The sequence below is a fragment of the Protomyctophum bolini genome (genome assembly GCF_963924005.1).
Source record: "Protomyctophum bolini genome assembly, chromosome: 7".
NCBI lineage: Eukaryota > Metazoa > Chordata > Actinopteri > Myctophiformes > Myctophidae > Protomyctophum > Protomyctophum bolini.
Genome location: NC_137868.1, coordinates 46,145,414 through 46,163,838, shown reverse-complemented (window position 1 = coordinate 46,163,838; position 18,425 = coordinate 46,145,414). Strand labels below are relative to the sequence as shown.

General features: G+C 43.1%; 1 protein-coding gene across 1 annotated transcript in view; it reads left to right on the top strand.

Moving 5' to 3' along the window:
- iqgap3 (IQ motif containing GTPase activating protein 3) overlaps window positions 1-13,358 on the top strand; it is a 52,785-nt gene extending 39,427 nt beyond the window's left edge. Inside the window, exons 28-37 of the mRNA XM_080767623.1 lie at window positions 206-290; window positions 1,780-2,145; window positions 3,307-3,409; window positions 4,000-4,153; window positions 6,816-6,903; window positions 8,380-8,592; window positions 9,093-9,253; window positions 10,482-10,589; window positions 11,961-12,069; window positions 12,955-13,358. Of these exons, the coding sequence (XP_080623749.1) occupies window positions 206-290; window positions 1,780-2,145; window positions 3,307-3,409; window positions 4,000-4,153; window positions 6,816-6,903; window positions 8,380-8,592; window positions 9,093-9,253; window positions 10,482-10,589; window positions 11,961-12,069; window positions 12,955-13,068 (1,501 nt within the window). The 3' untranslated portion in view covers window positions 13,069-13,358. The remainder of the gene's footprint in view (window positions 1-205; window positions 291-1,779; window positions 2,146-3,306; window positions 3,410-3,999; window positions 4,154-6,815; window positions 6,904-8,379; window positions 8,593-9,092; window positions 9,254-10,481; window positions 10,590-11,960; window positions 12,070-12,954) is intronic.
- The last annotated feature ends 5,067 nt before the right edge of the window (window positions 13,359-18,425 follow it).

Sequence of the window (18,425 nt, the reverse complement as noted above, 5' to 3'; positions counted from 1 at the left end):
TAGACACTTCTATATAGTCAAAGAACAGAACAGGATTTCATCATAAAGGAGGTAAAAAGGGAAAAGAAACTTATACAGTGAGGGGAAAAGGGGGGGGGGGGTGAATCTTGTTCACGAAGATGTGCTTGTACAATTGTGTTGATCAGTTCTTTGTGTGTGTGTGTGTGTGTGTGTGTGTGTGTGTGTGTGTGTGTGTGTGTTATAGATATGGGATGCGCTACACAGCCAAGGTGCTCAGAGATTCCCTGCAGGAGAAGTTCCCGGAGGCCAGTGAGGACGAGCTGTACAAGGTGAATATATATATATATATATATATATATTAATACTATACCTCTCTACATGTTAAATGTACTAATGATGCGTTCGCACGTCGGGCAGATGCAAAGCTACAGTCTACCGTTCATTGTCAATGGAAGCCAGAGACATGACGATGCAAAGATACAGTCTACCATGCATTGTCAATGGAAGCCAGATACATGACGATGCAAAGATACAGTCTACCATTCATTGTCAATGGAAGCCAGAGACATGACGATGCAAAGCTGCAGTCTACCATTCATTGTCAATGGAAGCCAGAGACATGACGATGCAAAGATACAGTCTACCTTTCATTGTCAATGGAAGCCAGCGACATGAAGATGCAGCCAACGTTTGTAGCTGCTGCAAAAGCACCTATACAACAGCTATACAAATACACCGTGTAGCTTTGCATCTTTGTATCTTTTGCATCTGCCCGTGTGAACGCAGCATAACATTTACAGCATAACATTTACCATGTTTATTTAATACAGTAAATAAACGAATACTTTGCCTAACTACATGTTAAGTAAACTCTTAACACTACAATATATATATTATATAAATACATTACACAAGGGAATTCTCCTGAGTCTATAAATGAAATAACTTCATACCAACTCTACAAGGTAATAAATGGTATGATGCATTTATTTAGCCTTTATCCAAGGCGCTTTACATGGATTGTGCATTCCATTCACCCTTTCACACACCGATGGCGGGGGAAACCATGCAAGGCGCCATCCTGCACATCGTCGAGCAATTAGGGGTTCAGCGTCTTGCTCATGGACACTTTAACTCCGGTGGGAAACCCACAGGAATCGAACCGGGAACGTTGTGGTTCCCACCGGGTCGCTCTACCTCCTGAGCCACTGCCGCCCCTTAACCCATTCTGTACGGGAACCCCTTTTGGTGTTCGCATCATGTCGTGCTTTAGCTATTGAAAAATAGCAGACCTACAAGCTCATAGCGCGCCACTCGGTGGCGCGCTATGAGCTTGTAGGTCTGCTATTTTTGAAAAATCGAAGACATTTTTAGAATCTGATCTCAGGTCAGAATGGGTCTTAATAATGAAACTGTCAGGATGTAATAGACATTTTTAGAATCTGATCTCAGGTCAGAATGGGTCTTAATAATGAAACTGTCAGGATGTAATAGACATTTTTAGAATCTGATCTCGGGTCAGAATGGGTCTTAATAATGAAACTGTCAGGATGTAATAGACATTTTTAGAATCTGATCTCAGGTCAGAATGGGTCTTAATAATGAAACTGTCAGGATGTAATAGACATTTTTAGAATCTGATCTCAGGTCAGAATGGGTCTTAATAATGAAACTGTCAGGATGTAATAGACATTTTTAGAATCTGATCTCAGGTCAGAATGGGTCTTAATAATGAAACTGTCAGGATGTAATAGACATTTTTAGAATCTGATCTCGGGTCAGAATAATAACAACAACACGTTAACACTGCTCCTCCAGATCGTCGGTAACCTGATCTACTACCGCTACATGAACCCCGCCATCGTGGCCCCCGAGGGCTTCGACGTGGTGGACCGCGCCGCCGCCCCCGGCCTCCTCCCCGAGCAGCGCCGCATCCTGGGCTCGGTGGCCCGCCTCCTCCAGCAGGCCGCCGCCCACAGCCACTTCCAGGGCGACGCGGCGCACCTGCTGTCGCTCAACGACTACGTCACGCACAACCACCGGAAGTTCCGGCGCTTCCTGCGCGCCGTCTGCGACGTGCCCGAGCCCGGCGAGCGCTTCAGCATGGACGAGTACTCCGAGCTGGTGATCCTCAACAGGCCCGTCATCTACGTGTCCGTCAGCGAGATCATCAGCACTCACCAGGTAACTAACTACCTGGTGATTTTAGTTTTAGCCATAGGTCTTTTGAATAGAATTTAGTTTCAGTCACATTTTAGTCACCTGGAAGGTTTTAGTCTAGTTTTAGTCGACTGAATATCATAAGATTTTAGTCCACTAAATCTACAGTTTTTCTGAGTTGTGAGCTTGTAGATCGGCTATTTTCAGCATGCGACCAAGTGTAAAATGACTTATACTGGATATCTTGTCCACTAGTCCCTTCCTGACATTTTAGTCTAGTTTTTATTTCTTGACGAAATTGTCAATATATTTAGTCTTAGTTTTAGTCATCATAGCTTACTTTTCATTTAGTTTCCATTTAGTTTTTGTCAGTGAAAAAAAGGTAGTCGACGAACATTTTTCGTCTTAGTTTTAGTCGACAAAACAACACTGGCTGGTGATCCTCAATAAACCAGGTAAACTAACTATTACTTTGAGCTGGTCATCCTCAATAAACCAGGTAAACTAACTAGTACTTTGAGCTGGTCATCCTCAATAAGCCAGGTAAACTAACTAGTACTTTGAGCTGTTCAAATAAACCGGTCATCTACGTGTCTTGTCAGCGAGTTTTACAGCAATTTATTAATTGCAGTAGATCTACGGCAAAGGCGGTAAGTGTTAATAGAGAAATTCCATCATGAATAAATACAGAAACTGTAATTTGTAAACTCTTAATTTCCATTTTCCAGCCATTCAGTTGCATTTTTTTTTTCTTTTCTTTTTTTGTAATAATCTGGGGACCCCCAAAATAATTTGGCGGTCAAAATAAATTACCCACACTTCACGACCAGTAGGAACGAAGATTGCTCGGTATAGACGGAGAGCTTTGCCTTCTGGCTCGGCTCTCTTTTCGTCACAACAGTGAGCGGTGCAGGGACTGCAATACCGCCCCCTGCCGCTCCGATTCTCCGGCTGATCTCCATCTCCGTCCTCATGAAGAAGACACTGAGGGCTGTATTTTGCGTGTCTTAAGTACCAGGTCTTATTCCCTAACTTGAGTAAACTAAAGACCTGGAGGTGTGGTCAATGCTCTTTGGCCACTCAGAATAGCCAAATGGCATTGACCACGCCTCCAGGTCTTTAGGGAATAAGATCTGGTACTTAAATGAATAAATAATAATCGTGTGTGTGTGTGTGTTGTCGTAGCTTCTGTTGGACCATCAGGACTCTCTGTGTTCGGACCCAAATGACCCGCTGTCCGTTCTACTGAGAGACCTGGGGAAAGTCCCGACCCTGGAGGAGCTGGGTGGTGAGGAGAGCATTTCATTCATCTCCGCTAATCATACTTTTCTATCAGATATTGCTGCAAAAGATAAAGAACAGACAAAATTGTTTGCTCCAGACCTGTGTTTAAATGGTCTCAGATTGACTGGACTTTAAAGGGAAACGTCACCCTTTTTTTGCAAAGAAAATACATGTTAATTACGTTTAGGAGATTTAGAACACTTTCCTGGGGGGTCTTTATATGTGTGTAATATGTGGTTTTGGATATTTTAGATTGTAGCAGTGAGCCCGGTGTCTCTGATGTCATGGACACTGGGCTCACTTCCTTCCTGGACTGCATGTTGTCTCAGTAGGACAGCCCTCCCCCTATCCACAAGGAGGAGCAGTGCACCAACGTATCATGGGAAATGTAGTCCAGGAAGGAAGTAGAGCCCTGCGGTGTCCATGACATAGACACTAGGCTCACTGCTGAAATCTAAAATATCTAAAACCACATATTACACACATAAAAAGCCCCAGGAAAGTGTTCTAAATCTTCTAAATGTCATTAACATGTACAAAAATGGTGAAGTGTCCCTTTTAATGGTGCTTGTGTGCATGGTGTGTCCTGTGCAGGCGAGCCAACAGGGGGCGCTGGCGGCGCGTCAGAGAGCTGGTCAGAGTCCGGCGTGAGCCCCGGCAGCAAGATGGAGGTCTCTCTGACTCTCACCAGCAAGTTCGACGTCTTCGCCGACTCTGCCGAGCCTGATGCCAGAGGCGTGCTGCTCAGGTACTACAGTACACCATACAGTACAGCAGAACACTACGTACAGTACGTAATAGTGTAATGCTACAGCAGAGATTAAAACGGGGTGCATTTTTCCTCCCAAAACGCAATTTATATAGTTAAAGGGACTGTGACATTAAAAAAAACGTTTTGGAATTGTTCTTATTTTTTTTAGGTTTTCTAATCTCAATTGCACCCAAAAAACATGAACTTTTAACATTCAGTAGATTTTCTGTGATCTGGGGGTTTTCTGGCTCAAACAGGTGCTCTGATTTGCCGGCAGTTTGTGATGTAAGATCCTGCAAATCCCATATATGTCAATGGGATTTGCCAGCAGATGTCACTGTTTTCACTGTTTTGCCTGTTTTCATTGTACTGTAGCTCAAAAGGCTTCCAAACCCCAAAGAAAACTTCAGACCACAGAAAATCCGCTGAATGTTCAAAGTTCAGGTTTTTTAGGTGTAATTGAGGTCATAAAACCTAAAAGAAAAAAGAAAAAGAAAAATAAATGAAAATGAATGTCATAAAACCTTTAAAGATGGAGTGCCATGATTTCTTCCCAACCTAAAACATGATCGTCAGGTCTTATTGTTATATAAGGAGGTATGATTTTTTTTTTTAAGTGTACAGTATTTGTTAAAATGTGGTTTTTATGTGATCCACCTGAACTTAAGCCCACAGCTGTAGTTGTATGATAAAGGGGGAGGGGTTAGGGGAGGGGCTGATAATGTGACGTCACTATATTACTGTTTTTTTCATTGGCCCGTTTGACTGTCAAGGGTCCAGCCTCCAGGAAGAAACCGTAAATACAAAAAACGACTCCAGGGTGTCTAATGAAGTACTGTCACCTCATACACAACTGGAAAGATACAAAAATTGTGGCACTTTATCTCTCCAAAAAGAAATCAAAATTGCCAGTCCAGAGATTTTTAATTCATGAATTTCAGCCTCTGTGGGAGGTATTTATATGCAAATAGCATGACCAATGGCATTGCCACAGCATTGCAATGAACATCAATGATGACTTTTAGGTGAATATTTTTTTTAATTAAAATATAATTATTGCAACGCTGGGTGTTACAGGGTTATAACCGTATAAAATTAAATGTGAGTAAAATGCTGCAGATTGTAAAAATGGCAAAAATATGACGGTGGGGATATTTTTTACATCACTGCTACAGCAGGAATGTATGGAGAAAATAATGTCGTCCACACTCTCATTTGCACACAAAAATGGAATGCCTACATTGTACTCCAATCCAACTGTGAATGCCAAGCAGGAGGCATTGGGTCGGTCCCATTTTTCTAGTCTTTTCACCCAGACATTGAGGGCTCTATTTTCGTCAACGCTAAACCCATTATCCCTAAACATTTTTGAATAGTTCAACTATAGCCAATCTACATTGACACGCTGTGAGCTTGTAGACTGGTCATTTTAACTATTCAAAAATGTAAAAAAAATAAAAGCTAATTCGTTTATGGATAAGGTGTTTAGCATGGACCATAATAGAGCCCTATTTTCATCACTGCTTTAGTTTATCCCTAAACGTATTTTTCTTTTTTACTATTTTGAAAAACATTTTTGAATAGTTTGAATAGCCAATCTACCAGTTCACAACGTGTCGATGTAGACACGTTAGTTAAATTTAGCTAGTACATTTTTTTTTTAAGGTTTTTTTAAAATGAGACCCTGCTCTCTGTATTAACACATTTAGTACCGGAACTGCATCAAAATAAAGGCGTTGCTTGCGCCAGAGTAATCGCCAGAGTAGTGATCGCTTTTATTTTGAAAGCCATGAACCGGAAATACTTTCTTAAAAAAGTTGACTGACAAAGTGACCTCACAATCTCCGATCATCTTAATATATTTATATACGCTCCAAAAAGAGTTCATATTTTGCGGGAGAGACGGATGAGGAGCAGAAATGCAGCGGCAGCATATCGATCCATTCATCACCACGGAGAGCGCCCTGGATCAGGAGATACAAGTCATTCTTTCCGCCGCGCTAACATGGCAGTCAATGACAAGCTAATAGTTGCACAGAGCGTTAGCATACGGCAAGCGAAAAGCGAAATGCCAAAAAAAATAAATAGGAATAATTCTGAATATTCTTATCTCGCCCCGTGTCGTTTGGACGTCCACAGACGTCTAAGGCACCTCTCGGTTCCAATCCTTTCAGGACGTATTATGTACTAAATGGGTTAAAGGAGCATTCAGTGATTTGGGTGATTTGGAAACCCACCCGGTCCGCCCCGGTAACAAGATGTGCACATGCACGCACTACAGTGGGGGGGACACACAACAGGCCAACAGCACACACACCAAGGCCCGCCCCCGCTCGATCATGATTGGCGGAAGGCCCCTATCTATCACGATTGGATGAAGGCTGGGCCACCTATAGCCAAAAACGAAACATACGGTTTTTTGACCCCCAGGGGTTAACTGGGGACAGGGAGGAACTCCTTATATGGTCAGCACACTATAGTAGGGACGATTATCACAACAAAACAAAAAAATAAGTGATATTTGAATTAAGTGAAATCACTGAATATACCTTTTAACAGTTGTATTTGTGTGTGTCTCAGCACCAAACAGTTGATCATTGATGTGTGTGTGTGTGTGTGTGTGTGTGTGTGTGTGTGTGTGTGTGTGTGTGTGTCTCAGCACCAAACAGTTGATCATTGACGTGATACGGGCGCAGCCAGGGGACTCTCTCGCGGAGGTACTGAGATCCTCTACGTCGCGCAACCAGGTACACTTAATTACCCTACGAGTGTGTGTTCAATCAATCAATCAATTGAGTGAGTGGAACCCTACGAGTGTGCTGTCTGTGTGTGGAACAAGCTTCTAAACTTGTCTTTCCTGGCCTTTTTCTACAAACCATTACCACCCACTCCTTCTCTTCTTCCCTCTCTTTGTTTCCTGGAGAAATAACACGATGGGAAGCTTAGTTTTTTAACCCACTTTCTTTTTACTTGTTAACCCATTTCGGGTGTTTTAAGCATTGTTATGCTTTATAGCTATTGGAAAATAGCAGATCTACAAGCTACAAGCTTGTAGGCCTGCTATTTTTGAGAAAATATGGCCCCAACTTTTGAATATATTATTTTAGAGCGAACGTTTTTTAGCTTTGCTTCTGCGAGGTCCCTGGAACAACATATTTTCAGATGTGGGTCGGCGGCCAATTGCATAATAATTCTGGGGGTCCTTGACATGAAATAGTTTGAGCACCACTGATATAGAGACATCGGTTTTTCAGAAATGTATCTATGTAAAGCGCCTTGGATAAAGCCGCTATTTATTTACCATTACTAAACTTATCGAAAAAGGTTTAAAACGTTTTAAAATAACTCAGAACAGCCATACAAGGCCGTAATACCACGGAAAAGGTTTAGCAGACTTTTACAGCCTGGGGGAGAAGACTGTTTTTCATGCTTCGCTATACCTCTTCCCTGAGGGCAACATTATGAAATACTGTTCTTGAGGCAGCGCAGGGAAAGGAAAGGAAAGTTACCATGTTTACCCAGGGTAACTGGACTAAGCTCAAGAACTTGTTTACAGCCAGGCCCTGCTCATATAGAACATTTCATGGTAGGGGGTTCAATGCCTTGTCCAAGGGCACTTCAGCGGTGGTAATTTTAACGTGCCGGTCCGGGGATACGAACTATAGCGACCTTCCGATATCAAGACCGCTCCGCAAACCGTTCGGCCACCGGTGCACAGCCCCTCCAAGCAGTGTTGATTTTGTCGACTAATACTAAGACATTTTTTTTTCCATCGACTGCCTATTTTCACTGACGAAAACTAAATGGAAGACGAGCCACTGTACGATGACCAAGACTAAATATATTGACAATTTCGTCAACAAATGAAAACTAGACAAAATGTTATCAAGGGACTGGTGGACAAGAGATCCAGTATACTGTAAGTACGGTAAAAGACACGGGTCATTTTACACTTGACGCTGCGACGCGTTGTGAGCTTGTAGATCGGCTATTTTCAGCGAGTGTAAAAATCAGTCGTTACGACGGCATCAAGGCCCGCCAAACGACTAAAAAACACTCAAACATTCCGGGTTAATAAAATATGACTAAATTATAAACCTAAGAGACTATTGGAAAACAGAAATATGCTGCCAAAAACAACACTGCAGTGCCTCTACAAATCCGATTCTGAACTCTCGAATGTCGATTCTTCTTCCCCGCGCCTCCAACAACGACAACAACAGGAAGTGCAGCACGGCCTGCTGATGCAGCGTCGCGCGCAGCGCGACGTCCTGTCGCCCGAGAAGATGAAGCGCAACCAGTCGCTGGTCGCCGACGGCAACCTGAGCCTGGAGGAGAAGAAGAGGAAGATCCAGAGGAGCCTCCGTCGCCTGGAGATGCTGGGGGTCTTGACCCCGCCCGACACCCACGCGCAGATACTGCAGCTCATCGCCAAGGTAACACACACACACACACACAGGCCTGTCACAATTACATAATCGTCTAATCGCAGTAATTTCAGATAATCGTAATTATCCCCCCTTCCCCCCCTTTAAGAAGTAGAACTACTGCTCTATCCCTGCCATGTTATATATATAAATATATCATCGTAAAATAGCAAATCTACAAGCTCTCATGATGTGCCACCGCTGCCACGTTGTAAGCTTGTATAGGTTTGCTATTTTCCCTATTTGTCATTCAACAGATTATCTAAAAAGGTATACAAGTGGTTTACATAGTTTGAAAGTGATCATTTTCTCCCTTCTCCCCTCCTCTCCTCCCCTCTCCTCTCCTCCCCTCCCCTCTCCTCTCCACTCCTCCCCTCCCCTCTCCCCTCTCCTCTCTCCTCCTCTCCTCTCCTCTCCTTTCCACTCCTCCCCTCCCCTCTCTCCTCCTCTCCTCTCCTTTCCACTCCTCCCCTCTCCTCTCCACTCCTCCCCTCCCCTCTCCTCTCCAGGATATTCGTTACCAGAGGCTGTATCGCCAGCGGCGTCAGGCCGAACTAATCAAGCTCAGACAGACTCTGGTCAGCCTTCAGAATAAAAGCTCCCTGTACAACCAGCAGGCTGATTACTACAACCAGTACATCAACACCTGCCTGGGCAACCTGACGAACAGGTACGCACACACGCGCACACTATTGGGCGCTATAGTACACACACACACACACACACATGCACACTTCTCTACGTTGTACATGAACTCTTCCTAACTTTCCTGCACTGTCCTTGACGTCAAAATATGCTGCACTATGTGTTTTTTTGTGCTACTGCTGCCGTAGTGATACCGGACACACAAAACCATAGTTCCATGTGACAGAGGGGTCAAAGTTGAACACAAAAACATAGTTCCTTCCTACAGGGGCACGGTGGCACAGTTGGTAGTGCTGTCGCCTCACAGCTAGAAGGTCCTGGGTTCGATTCCCGCTCGGGGCACTGTGGGTGCTGGCGGCGTGTTTCCTCCTCCACGTCATCAGTGCCCATACCCGAAGGCGGGGTTGGCGAAAGGGCCTTTCTGTGTGGAGTTTGCATGTTCTCCCCGTGTCCCCTAGGGTAGGTACCCTCACAAAAACATGCAGTAATCCTGGTCTCTAAACTGCCTCCCCCTGGCCAGCCGGGGCGCCTGATGGAGGGGAAAGGAATTGGTTGGAATAACGTGTTCCTTCCACGCGCTATGTCCAACCAGGGAAACTCCCCCCTGTCAGGTGTAAAGGAGCAACTTGGACACTCAGGCATGAAGGGAGCATGAGTTAAGTCCGTTGCTCTCCCCAGGTTGGCGGAGGGTGTGTAGAGCCCAGGATCACAGTAGATGATTGGCACAGGGGTGAAAAATGGGTTACAAAATCGTGGGATAAAAAATATATAATTTAAAAAACATAGTTCCTGCATGTGACAGAGGGGTCAAAGTTGAACACAAAAACATAGTTCCTGCATGTGACAGAGGGGTCAAAGTTGAACACAAAACCATAGTTCCATGTGACAGAGGGGTCAAAGTTGAACACAAAAACATAGTTCCAAGTGACAGAGGGGTCAAAGTTGAACACAAAAACATAGTTCCATGTGACAGAGGGGTCAAAGTTGAACACAAAAACATAGTTCCATGTGACAGAGGGGTCAAAGTTGAACACAGAAACATAGTTCCATGTGACAGAGGGGTCAAAGTTGAACACAAAAACATAGTCCAAAACGTTAACTTTGAACTAACCCTTAGTTTAAAAATGTGTAATCGTGACAGCCCCCAGCAGGGACTTTACCAGCACCTTGTGTCTACCAGCACCTTGTGTCTAACTAACGTGTGTGTGTGTGTGTGTGTGTGTGTGTGTGTGTGTGTGTGTGTGTGTGCGCAGTAAGGTGTCCAGTAAGAGGAAGAACAAAGCTCCTGCTCTGACCTACACGGCTGCTCGACTCCAGCAGAAAGGAGTCCTGTTGGAGATTGAAGACCTGCCTGTCACACAGTACGTGCACGCACACACACACACACACACACAGTACGCACGCACACACTCCAATCCACTTTATTTGTATAGCACATTTCTCAACTCAGGGGTTTACAAAGTTCTATACAGAAAGTTAAAAAAGCTAAATACACTGTAAAGCTAAAACATAGAAATGCCAGCAAAATCACACAGTAAAAGAAGTAAAGAACATAACGACAAAGCCAAAACGAAGGTCAGGTCGTGGCCTCCTGGTGGCGCTATAATGGGCCAATGTGAGAAGGGTGACATTTCTTCTTACGCCTTGAAATTGGATGATTTGAGGCATTTTGTTCCAAAAATGTGTTTTGCAGAAATCGGCCTCATGGTGGCGCTATAACCGGCAGATGTGGAGGGATGCAGGGACAATGTTTTTCCATGGTCTCTAGGGAGTGCGCATACATAAGTTGTATACAGATCGATGCAGTTATAGCTAAAAACAGGAATTGGCCTGTTATAGCGCCACCATGAGGCTGATTTGGGGAAAGAAATTGTGGCATGTCGTCCTCGGCCTAGTGGAAATGTGCGTGTATAATTTCACGGAAATTGCACACTGTGTTTGTGATTTGTGGCATTTTTCCGAAACGAACCAATCGTGTGAGCTTTGGAAGCCAATCTTAGCCAATCAGGATGGAAGATGGGAAATGGTGCCGCTCCGTGTTGATCACATGACTATGGAGATAGTGTATACCGAATTGTGTGATGTATGGATAAAATGTGTACAAGTAATCTACAGAAATGTGTTTTGCCTAAATTGGCCTCATGGTGGCGCTATAACAGGCCGTTGAGGAATATTTGGGGCAGAGGTTCGTCGTTGGCATCCAGGGAGTGTGTGTGCAAAGTCTGGCATGGACCGGGCCAACGGTGCCGGAGATTAGCTGATAACGGAAGGACACACACACACGGACGGAGTGCAAAACATACTCTCCCCCCATGCCTTCGGCCTGGTGGAGACAACAGACACACACACACACACACACACACGCACTCATGCACACAAACGCCACACGCACACTCAAATAGTTATTGATGTATTAATCCTCTACCTCCCAAACTGTGGAACAAATCCCCGTTGCAGTTACAACCGCAGACTCACTCCCAATCTGCCGCCCCAATCTTAAGACTCGCCTCTTCAGACTCCAACCTTTAGTTAGCACTTTCAATTTACATAGCATGTTCTATAGACGGAGCTAGGCAAGGTCTATTTGTAGGGTTTCAATGTACAGAACAGTCTGTTAAAATAGTACAGTATGTACATTAATAGTACATTAATGATGTTATGTTGTGTTAGAGGGATATTTAATATCACTGTGTGTCTTCACTCTCCTCTCTTCTGCCTCGTCTCTCTCTCAGGTTCAAGAACGTGACCTTTGACATCTGTCCCACGGAAGAGGGCGGAACGTTCCAGGTCAAGACTCGTTTTCTGGGCGTGGACATGGAGAAGTTCCCCCTCAAATACCAGGTGAGTTTAAAATGTGCTTTTGAAATGAACGTTGATTATTTTCAACAAAAAACGTACAAATAACTAAAGGACCAGTGTTGTTTAGTTTAGTAAGTGAAACTCCATTTAGTGTTTTAGTCATATTTTAGTCACCTGGAATCTTTTAGTGTTTAGTCTAGTTTTAGTTGACTAAATACCATAAGATTTTAGTCGACTAGTTCTGCAGTTGTTTAAGTCGACTAAAATGTATTTTGTCGAGCCTTGACGCCGTCGAAATGACTGATTTTACACTTGCTGAAAACAGCCGGTCTACAAGCTCACAACGCGTCGCGCTGTGTAAAATGACTGGTCTTTTACTTATACTGGATCTCTAGTCTCGTCTTCCTAACATTTTAGTCTAGTTTTTATTTGTTTGACGAAATTGTCTAGATACATTTAGTCTTGGTTTTTATCACCACAGCTTCATTTTCATTTAGTGGAAACTAAATGTTTAGTTTTCGTCAGTGAAAAACGGTAGTCGACGGACATTTTTCGCCATAGTTTTAGTCGCCGAAAACAACACTGTAAAGGACATTTGTGTAAGCTTGTAGATCTGCTATTTCTGCTACTATTCCACTACTATTCCGCTAAGTATAAAATATAAACGATATTAATTTCATCAGAATTTCATATCTGCCCGTGCACTTTCTTTTAATTATGAAGCCTAAAAGGAATGTAAATTCTATTCACGATATAATGTCCAAGGTTCAACGGCAAAAACGCAAATTCAATCGTTAATCGCAATTATTTGTGACAATTGATCGTCGACCTAAACGTGTAATCGTGACTGCCCTACACGGGTCTTAATGGGGTGTGTGTGTGTGCGCGTGTGTGTGTGTGTGTGTGTGTGTGTGTGTGCGTGCGCAGGAACTGCTCCAGTTGCAGTACGAGGGCGTGTCGGTGATGAAGATGTTCGATAAAGCCAAAATCAACGTCAACCTTCTCATCTTCCTCCTCAACAAGAAGTTCTTCAAGAAATGAGATGAAAACTTCCATTTTATTATTATAGTAGTATAGTTTATATATATATCAAACCTTTTTCAAGCAAAGCATTCACTTTATATAGAGTTATACTTTATAAACAAAAGTTTGACACGCTGTCATAATTACTCAACACTTGGTTGACATCTGTTCAGGGAACAGTTACTAAGTTTGACACGCTGTCATAGTGACAACACTTGGTTGACAATCTGTTCAGGGAACAGTTACTAATTCAGTGTTGGTTTTTAACCCGTTCAGGGCGGAAACCCCTTTTGGTGCATTATGTCACACTTTAGCTATTGAAAAAATAGCAGATCTACAAGCTCGTAGCGCGGCACCGAGTGTCGCGCTACGAGCTTGTAGGTCTGCTGTTTTTTGAAAAATCATGAAAATGTGTATAACAAAAAAACATTGCATGGATGCACCTGGGACGTATCCTCAGTGATGTATCCTGAGGTCAACGGGGTTTCGGGTCTCGCAACATCATACCCCTCACTCAGGCGACCCAGTGAGGGGTATGATGAGGTATTTCAGAAAACCGTCGAGGCTAAACAACAGGTTAAGGATTTGATTAAAGGGATACAGTATGTACAGTACATCAGGGTATTAATCTGAACCTGGATTAAAGGGATATATGTACATCAGGGTATCACATCTTAGCCATTATACTACACTTGGTCTCAGGGGAAGATCTGATTGGGAGAGTGAATTGTGTATCGTTTGGGCCGGCGTGGGCCAATCAGATTTCGTCTAGCTGAAGCGGTTCCTTTGCCGCAGGTGATTGGGCTGTCGTCTCGGCATCACCCGAGTTTTGTTAAAGATACGACTTTGATACTTTGGCACATAATACTTTATGCAATGCAACTGCAGTATACTACACTCCAATCATGTATTTTAGACAGTGTTATTATTTACTGTGTCTTCATAATGATGTTCTTGGTATGTCAATGTTGTTGTTTTTTTTGCTCTCGCATCACGCATAGTGAGTAGCCTACGCTAACAATGAACTATATCGTCTATATATTTTTCCCATGATTCAAATTCGGCAAAAAGTATACAGATCTACGACAAAATGTGGAACTTTTGTGCCACGTTTGGAGCTTGTTGGACCTGCTACTTTGGTGTGACGCTGTACTATGATCCAGTAAGGCGTTAATTTACAAAAGAAAAACGCAAAAGGTTGAAATATAGAAAATTGGAAATATGAGGTTTCAGACAGACACGGCGACAGCAACGATATGTAAGAGCACTTTGTCATTATAACTCTATGTGGAATAAGAACGCTCCAACAAACTACATCATAATATTATACTGTAATATCACTCCAACTTTAACTCTATATGGAATTAGGTCCACTCCAACAAACTATATATGGAACACTCCTACTCTAACTCTATATAGAATAAAGTCCAACGCTAACAATGAACATTATTTAATAAGTCCACTTTAGTCCAGTCCAACCGTCAACTCTGCTAACCGCTGTGCACTGATGTTACTGGGAATGTAGAGTAGCCTTTCTAAAAGACCCAAGTTCAGGTCTTCATTTTGTCATCAATGCAACACGTCACTGCCCTCTCCTGGTTGAAACCTGTAAATACTTTGTTCTTTTATCTGTGTTTCTGTGTTTGTTATTTTATCTGTATGTGCTGTTCTTTTTCGTGTGTGTGTGTATGTGCTGTGTTTTCTATCTGAATGTATTTTATATGTACTGTACTGTGTCTGTTCAACTATACACTTTGTTCAAAACTATATTATGTGAACTTTACACATTTGTTTAAAAACGTTTATTTTAATCAAACGCCTTCCTGCTTTTTATATCAATAAATTTGATTGAATGAACTCTGAGTTGTGTTGATGTGTGCATGTTGTAGTTATGATCGAGGCATATATATATTATTTTCATAATCGATTCATCTGCCGATTATTTAATCGATTAATCGGATTATGACACTTATTTAGCCATCACCTTAAAAATATATTTTAGACATGTTCTAACTATCAACAAATATAATTCATTCAAAATGTCATTTGATTAGCTGCTGATAGGCTGTTATTCAAATAAAAGACAAATGCAATTAATTAAAGCAACTCATGGTGTCTTTAGACTTATTCTGACTGCATACATTTGATTAAAGAATAGCTACACATGTGTCAGTCTAAAAGGAACAGTACTCTTCTGAACTCAAATAGGTAATTTAAAAATAAATATTCAAGCCATATGTTTTGTACTTGATACTATGTGTCATATTTTGCTTTGCATTCGCTACTGTACATGTGCAACTATCATCAGATTGTAAGGGAGGAGAATGGCTCACTCATCTTTACTTTAGTTACACTTAACACTGGAAAAACTATAGGTTAAATGGGAAATAACCTATGATAAATTGCAAAAAACTAGTGATTAGTTGCCGATTCGATTAATCGATTACCAAATCAGTTGACAACTAATTGAATAATCGATTTGATTACGATGAATCGTTAACTTGCAGCCCTAAACCCTAATATATATATATATATATATATATTGTATAGGCCTATAGAACAGTTGTTTTTGGTAGTTTTAGTCTATCTACAGTTGATTTAGTCGACTAAAATGTGTTTTGGCGGGCCTCTATGCCGTCATATTACGTAGTTGTTTTTCACCACATGTGCACAACCTAACACACACACAAACACACACACGCACTTATTAACTGTATATGATGTTGGGTGTGACGGTACAGTAGAGTTTAGCCTACAGTAGAGGGACCCCCACACGGTAACTCTGTCATTTCTCAACCATTTGGCACTTCTGGGGAGTTGCACCACTCACTTCACACGGGTGTGATTTGTATTTATTGATGAATATATTTAGTCTTAGTTTAAGTCATCATAGCTTAGTTTTTTTTGTCAGTGTAAAAAGGTAGTCGACGAACATTTTTCGTTTAGTTTTAGTCAACGAAATCAACACTGCTCTTGAAGAGGCAGCGCCACCAAAGCCTGACCTGGTGAAATATTGTTGCTACATGTATAGCAACAACTATGTCTAGGGACCACCAGGGGTCCAGATGGATCCTTACGGGTCTGTAACACTTCCAGGTGTAGTTTGTAGGGACAGACAGTGTCGTATCCCAGTTGTAGTTTGTATAGGGACATGAAGTGTCCTATTCGCGTGTAGTTTGTGTCCTATCCAGGTGTAGTTTGTATAAGGACTGTCCTATCCAGGTGTAGTTTGTAGGGACACTGTCCTATCCAGGTAGTGTCCTAGCCAGGTGTAGTTTATAGAGACGGTGTCCTGGCCAGGTGTAGTTTGTAGAGACAGTGTCCTGGCCAGGTGTAGTTTGTAGAGACGGTGTCCTGGTCAGGTGTAGTTTGTAGAGACAGTGTCCTGGCCAGGTGTAGTTTGTAGAGACGGTGTCCTGGTCAGGTGTAGTTTGTAGAGACAGTGTCCTATCCATGTGTTGTTTATATAGACTGTGTCCTATCCAGGTGTAGTTTATAGAGACTGTCCTAGCCAGGTGTAGTTTGTAGAGACTGTGTCCTGGTCAGGTGTAGTTTATAGAGACGGTGTCCTGGTCAGGTGTAGTTTGTAGAGACAGTGTCCTGGTCAGGTGCAGTTTGTAGAGACAGTGTCCTATCCAGGTGTAGTTTGTAGAGACAGTGTCCTGGTCAGGTGTAGTTTGTAGAGACAGTGTCCTGGCCAGGTGTAGTTTGTAGAGACGGTGTCCTGGCCAGGTGTAGTTTGTAGAGACGGTGTCCTGGCCAGGTGTAGTTTGTAGAGACAGTGTCCTGGTCAGGTGTAGTTTGTAGAGACAGTGTCCTGGCCAGGTGTAGTTTGTAAAGACAGTGTCCTGGTCAGGTGTAGTTTGTAGAGACAGTGTCCTGGTCAGGTGTAGTTTGTAGAGACAGTGTCCTGGCCAGGTGTAGTTTGTAGAGACAGTGTCCTGGCCAGGTGTAGTTTGTAAAGACAGTGTCCTGGTCAGGTGTAGTTTGTAGAGACAGTGTCCTATCCACGTGTAGTTTGTAGAGACAGTGTCCTGGTCAGGTGTAGTTTGTAGAGACGGTGTCCTGGCCAGGTGTAGTTTGTAGAGACGGTGTCCTGGCCAGGTGTAGTTTGTAGAGACAGTGTCCTGGTCAGGTGTAGTTTGTAGAGACAGTGTCCTGGCCAGGTGTAGTTTGTAAAGACAGTGTCCTGGTCAGGTGTAGTTTGTAGAGACAGTGTCCTATCCAGGTGTAGTTTGTAGAGACAGTGTCCTGGCCAGGTGTAGTTTGTAGAGACGGTGTCCTGGCCAGGTGTAGTTTGAAGAGACAGTGTCCTGGTCAGGTGTAGTTTGTATAGAGACAGTGTCCTGGCCAGGTGTAGTTTATAGAGACTGTGTCCTGGCCAGGTGTAGTTTATAGAGATGGTGTCCTGGCCAGGTGTAGTTTATAGAGACAGTGTCCTGGCCAGGTGTAGTTTGTAGAGACGGTGTCCTATCCAGGTGTAGTTTATAGAGATGGTGTCCTGGCCAGGTGTAGTTTATAGAGACAGTGTCCTGGCTAGGTGTAGTTTATAGAGACAGTGTCCTGGTCAGGTGTAGTTTATAGAGACAGTGTCCTGGCCAGGTGTAGTTTATAGAGACATTGTCCTGGTCAGGTATAGTTTGTAGAGACAGTGTCTTAGCCAGGTGTAGTTTGTAAAGACAGTGTCCTGGTCAGGTGTAGTTTGTAGAGACAGTGTCCTGGTCAGGTGTAGTTTGTAGAGACAGTGTCCTGGCCAGGTGTAGTTTGTAGAGACTGTGTCCTATCCAGGTGTAGTTTGTAGAGACAGTGTCCTGGTCAGGTGTAGTTTGTAGAGACAGTGTCCTATCCAGGTGTAGTTTGTAGAGACTGTGTTCTGGTCAGGTGTAGTTTGTAGAGACGGTGTCCTGGTCAGGTGTAGTTTATAGAGATGGTGTCCTGGCCAGGTGTAGTTTATAGAGATGGTGTCCTGGCCAGGTGTAGTTTGTAGAGACAGTGTCCTGGCCAGGTGTAGTTTGTAGAGACTGTGTCCTGGTCAGGTGTAGTTTATAGAGACTGTGTCCTGGTCAGGTGTAGTTTATAGAGACTGTGTCCTGGTCAGGTGTAGTTTGTAGAGACTGTGTCCTATCCAGGTGTAGTTTATAGAGATGGTGTCCTGGCCAGGTGTAGTTTGTAGAGACTGTGTCCTGGTCAGGTGTAGTTTGTAGAGACTGTGTCCTGGTCAGGTGTAGTTTGTAGAGACGGTGTCCTGGTCAGGTGTAGTTTATAGAGACTGTGTCCTGGTCAGGTGTAGTTTGTAGAGACGGTGTTCTGGTCAGGTGTAGTTTATAGAGATGGTGTCCTGGTCAAGAAGAGAAGATTTGTGTTCGTAAAACATT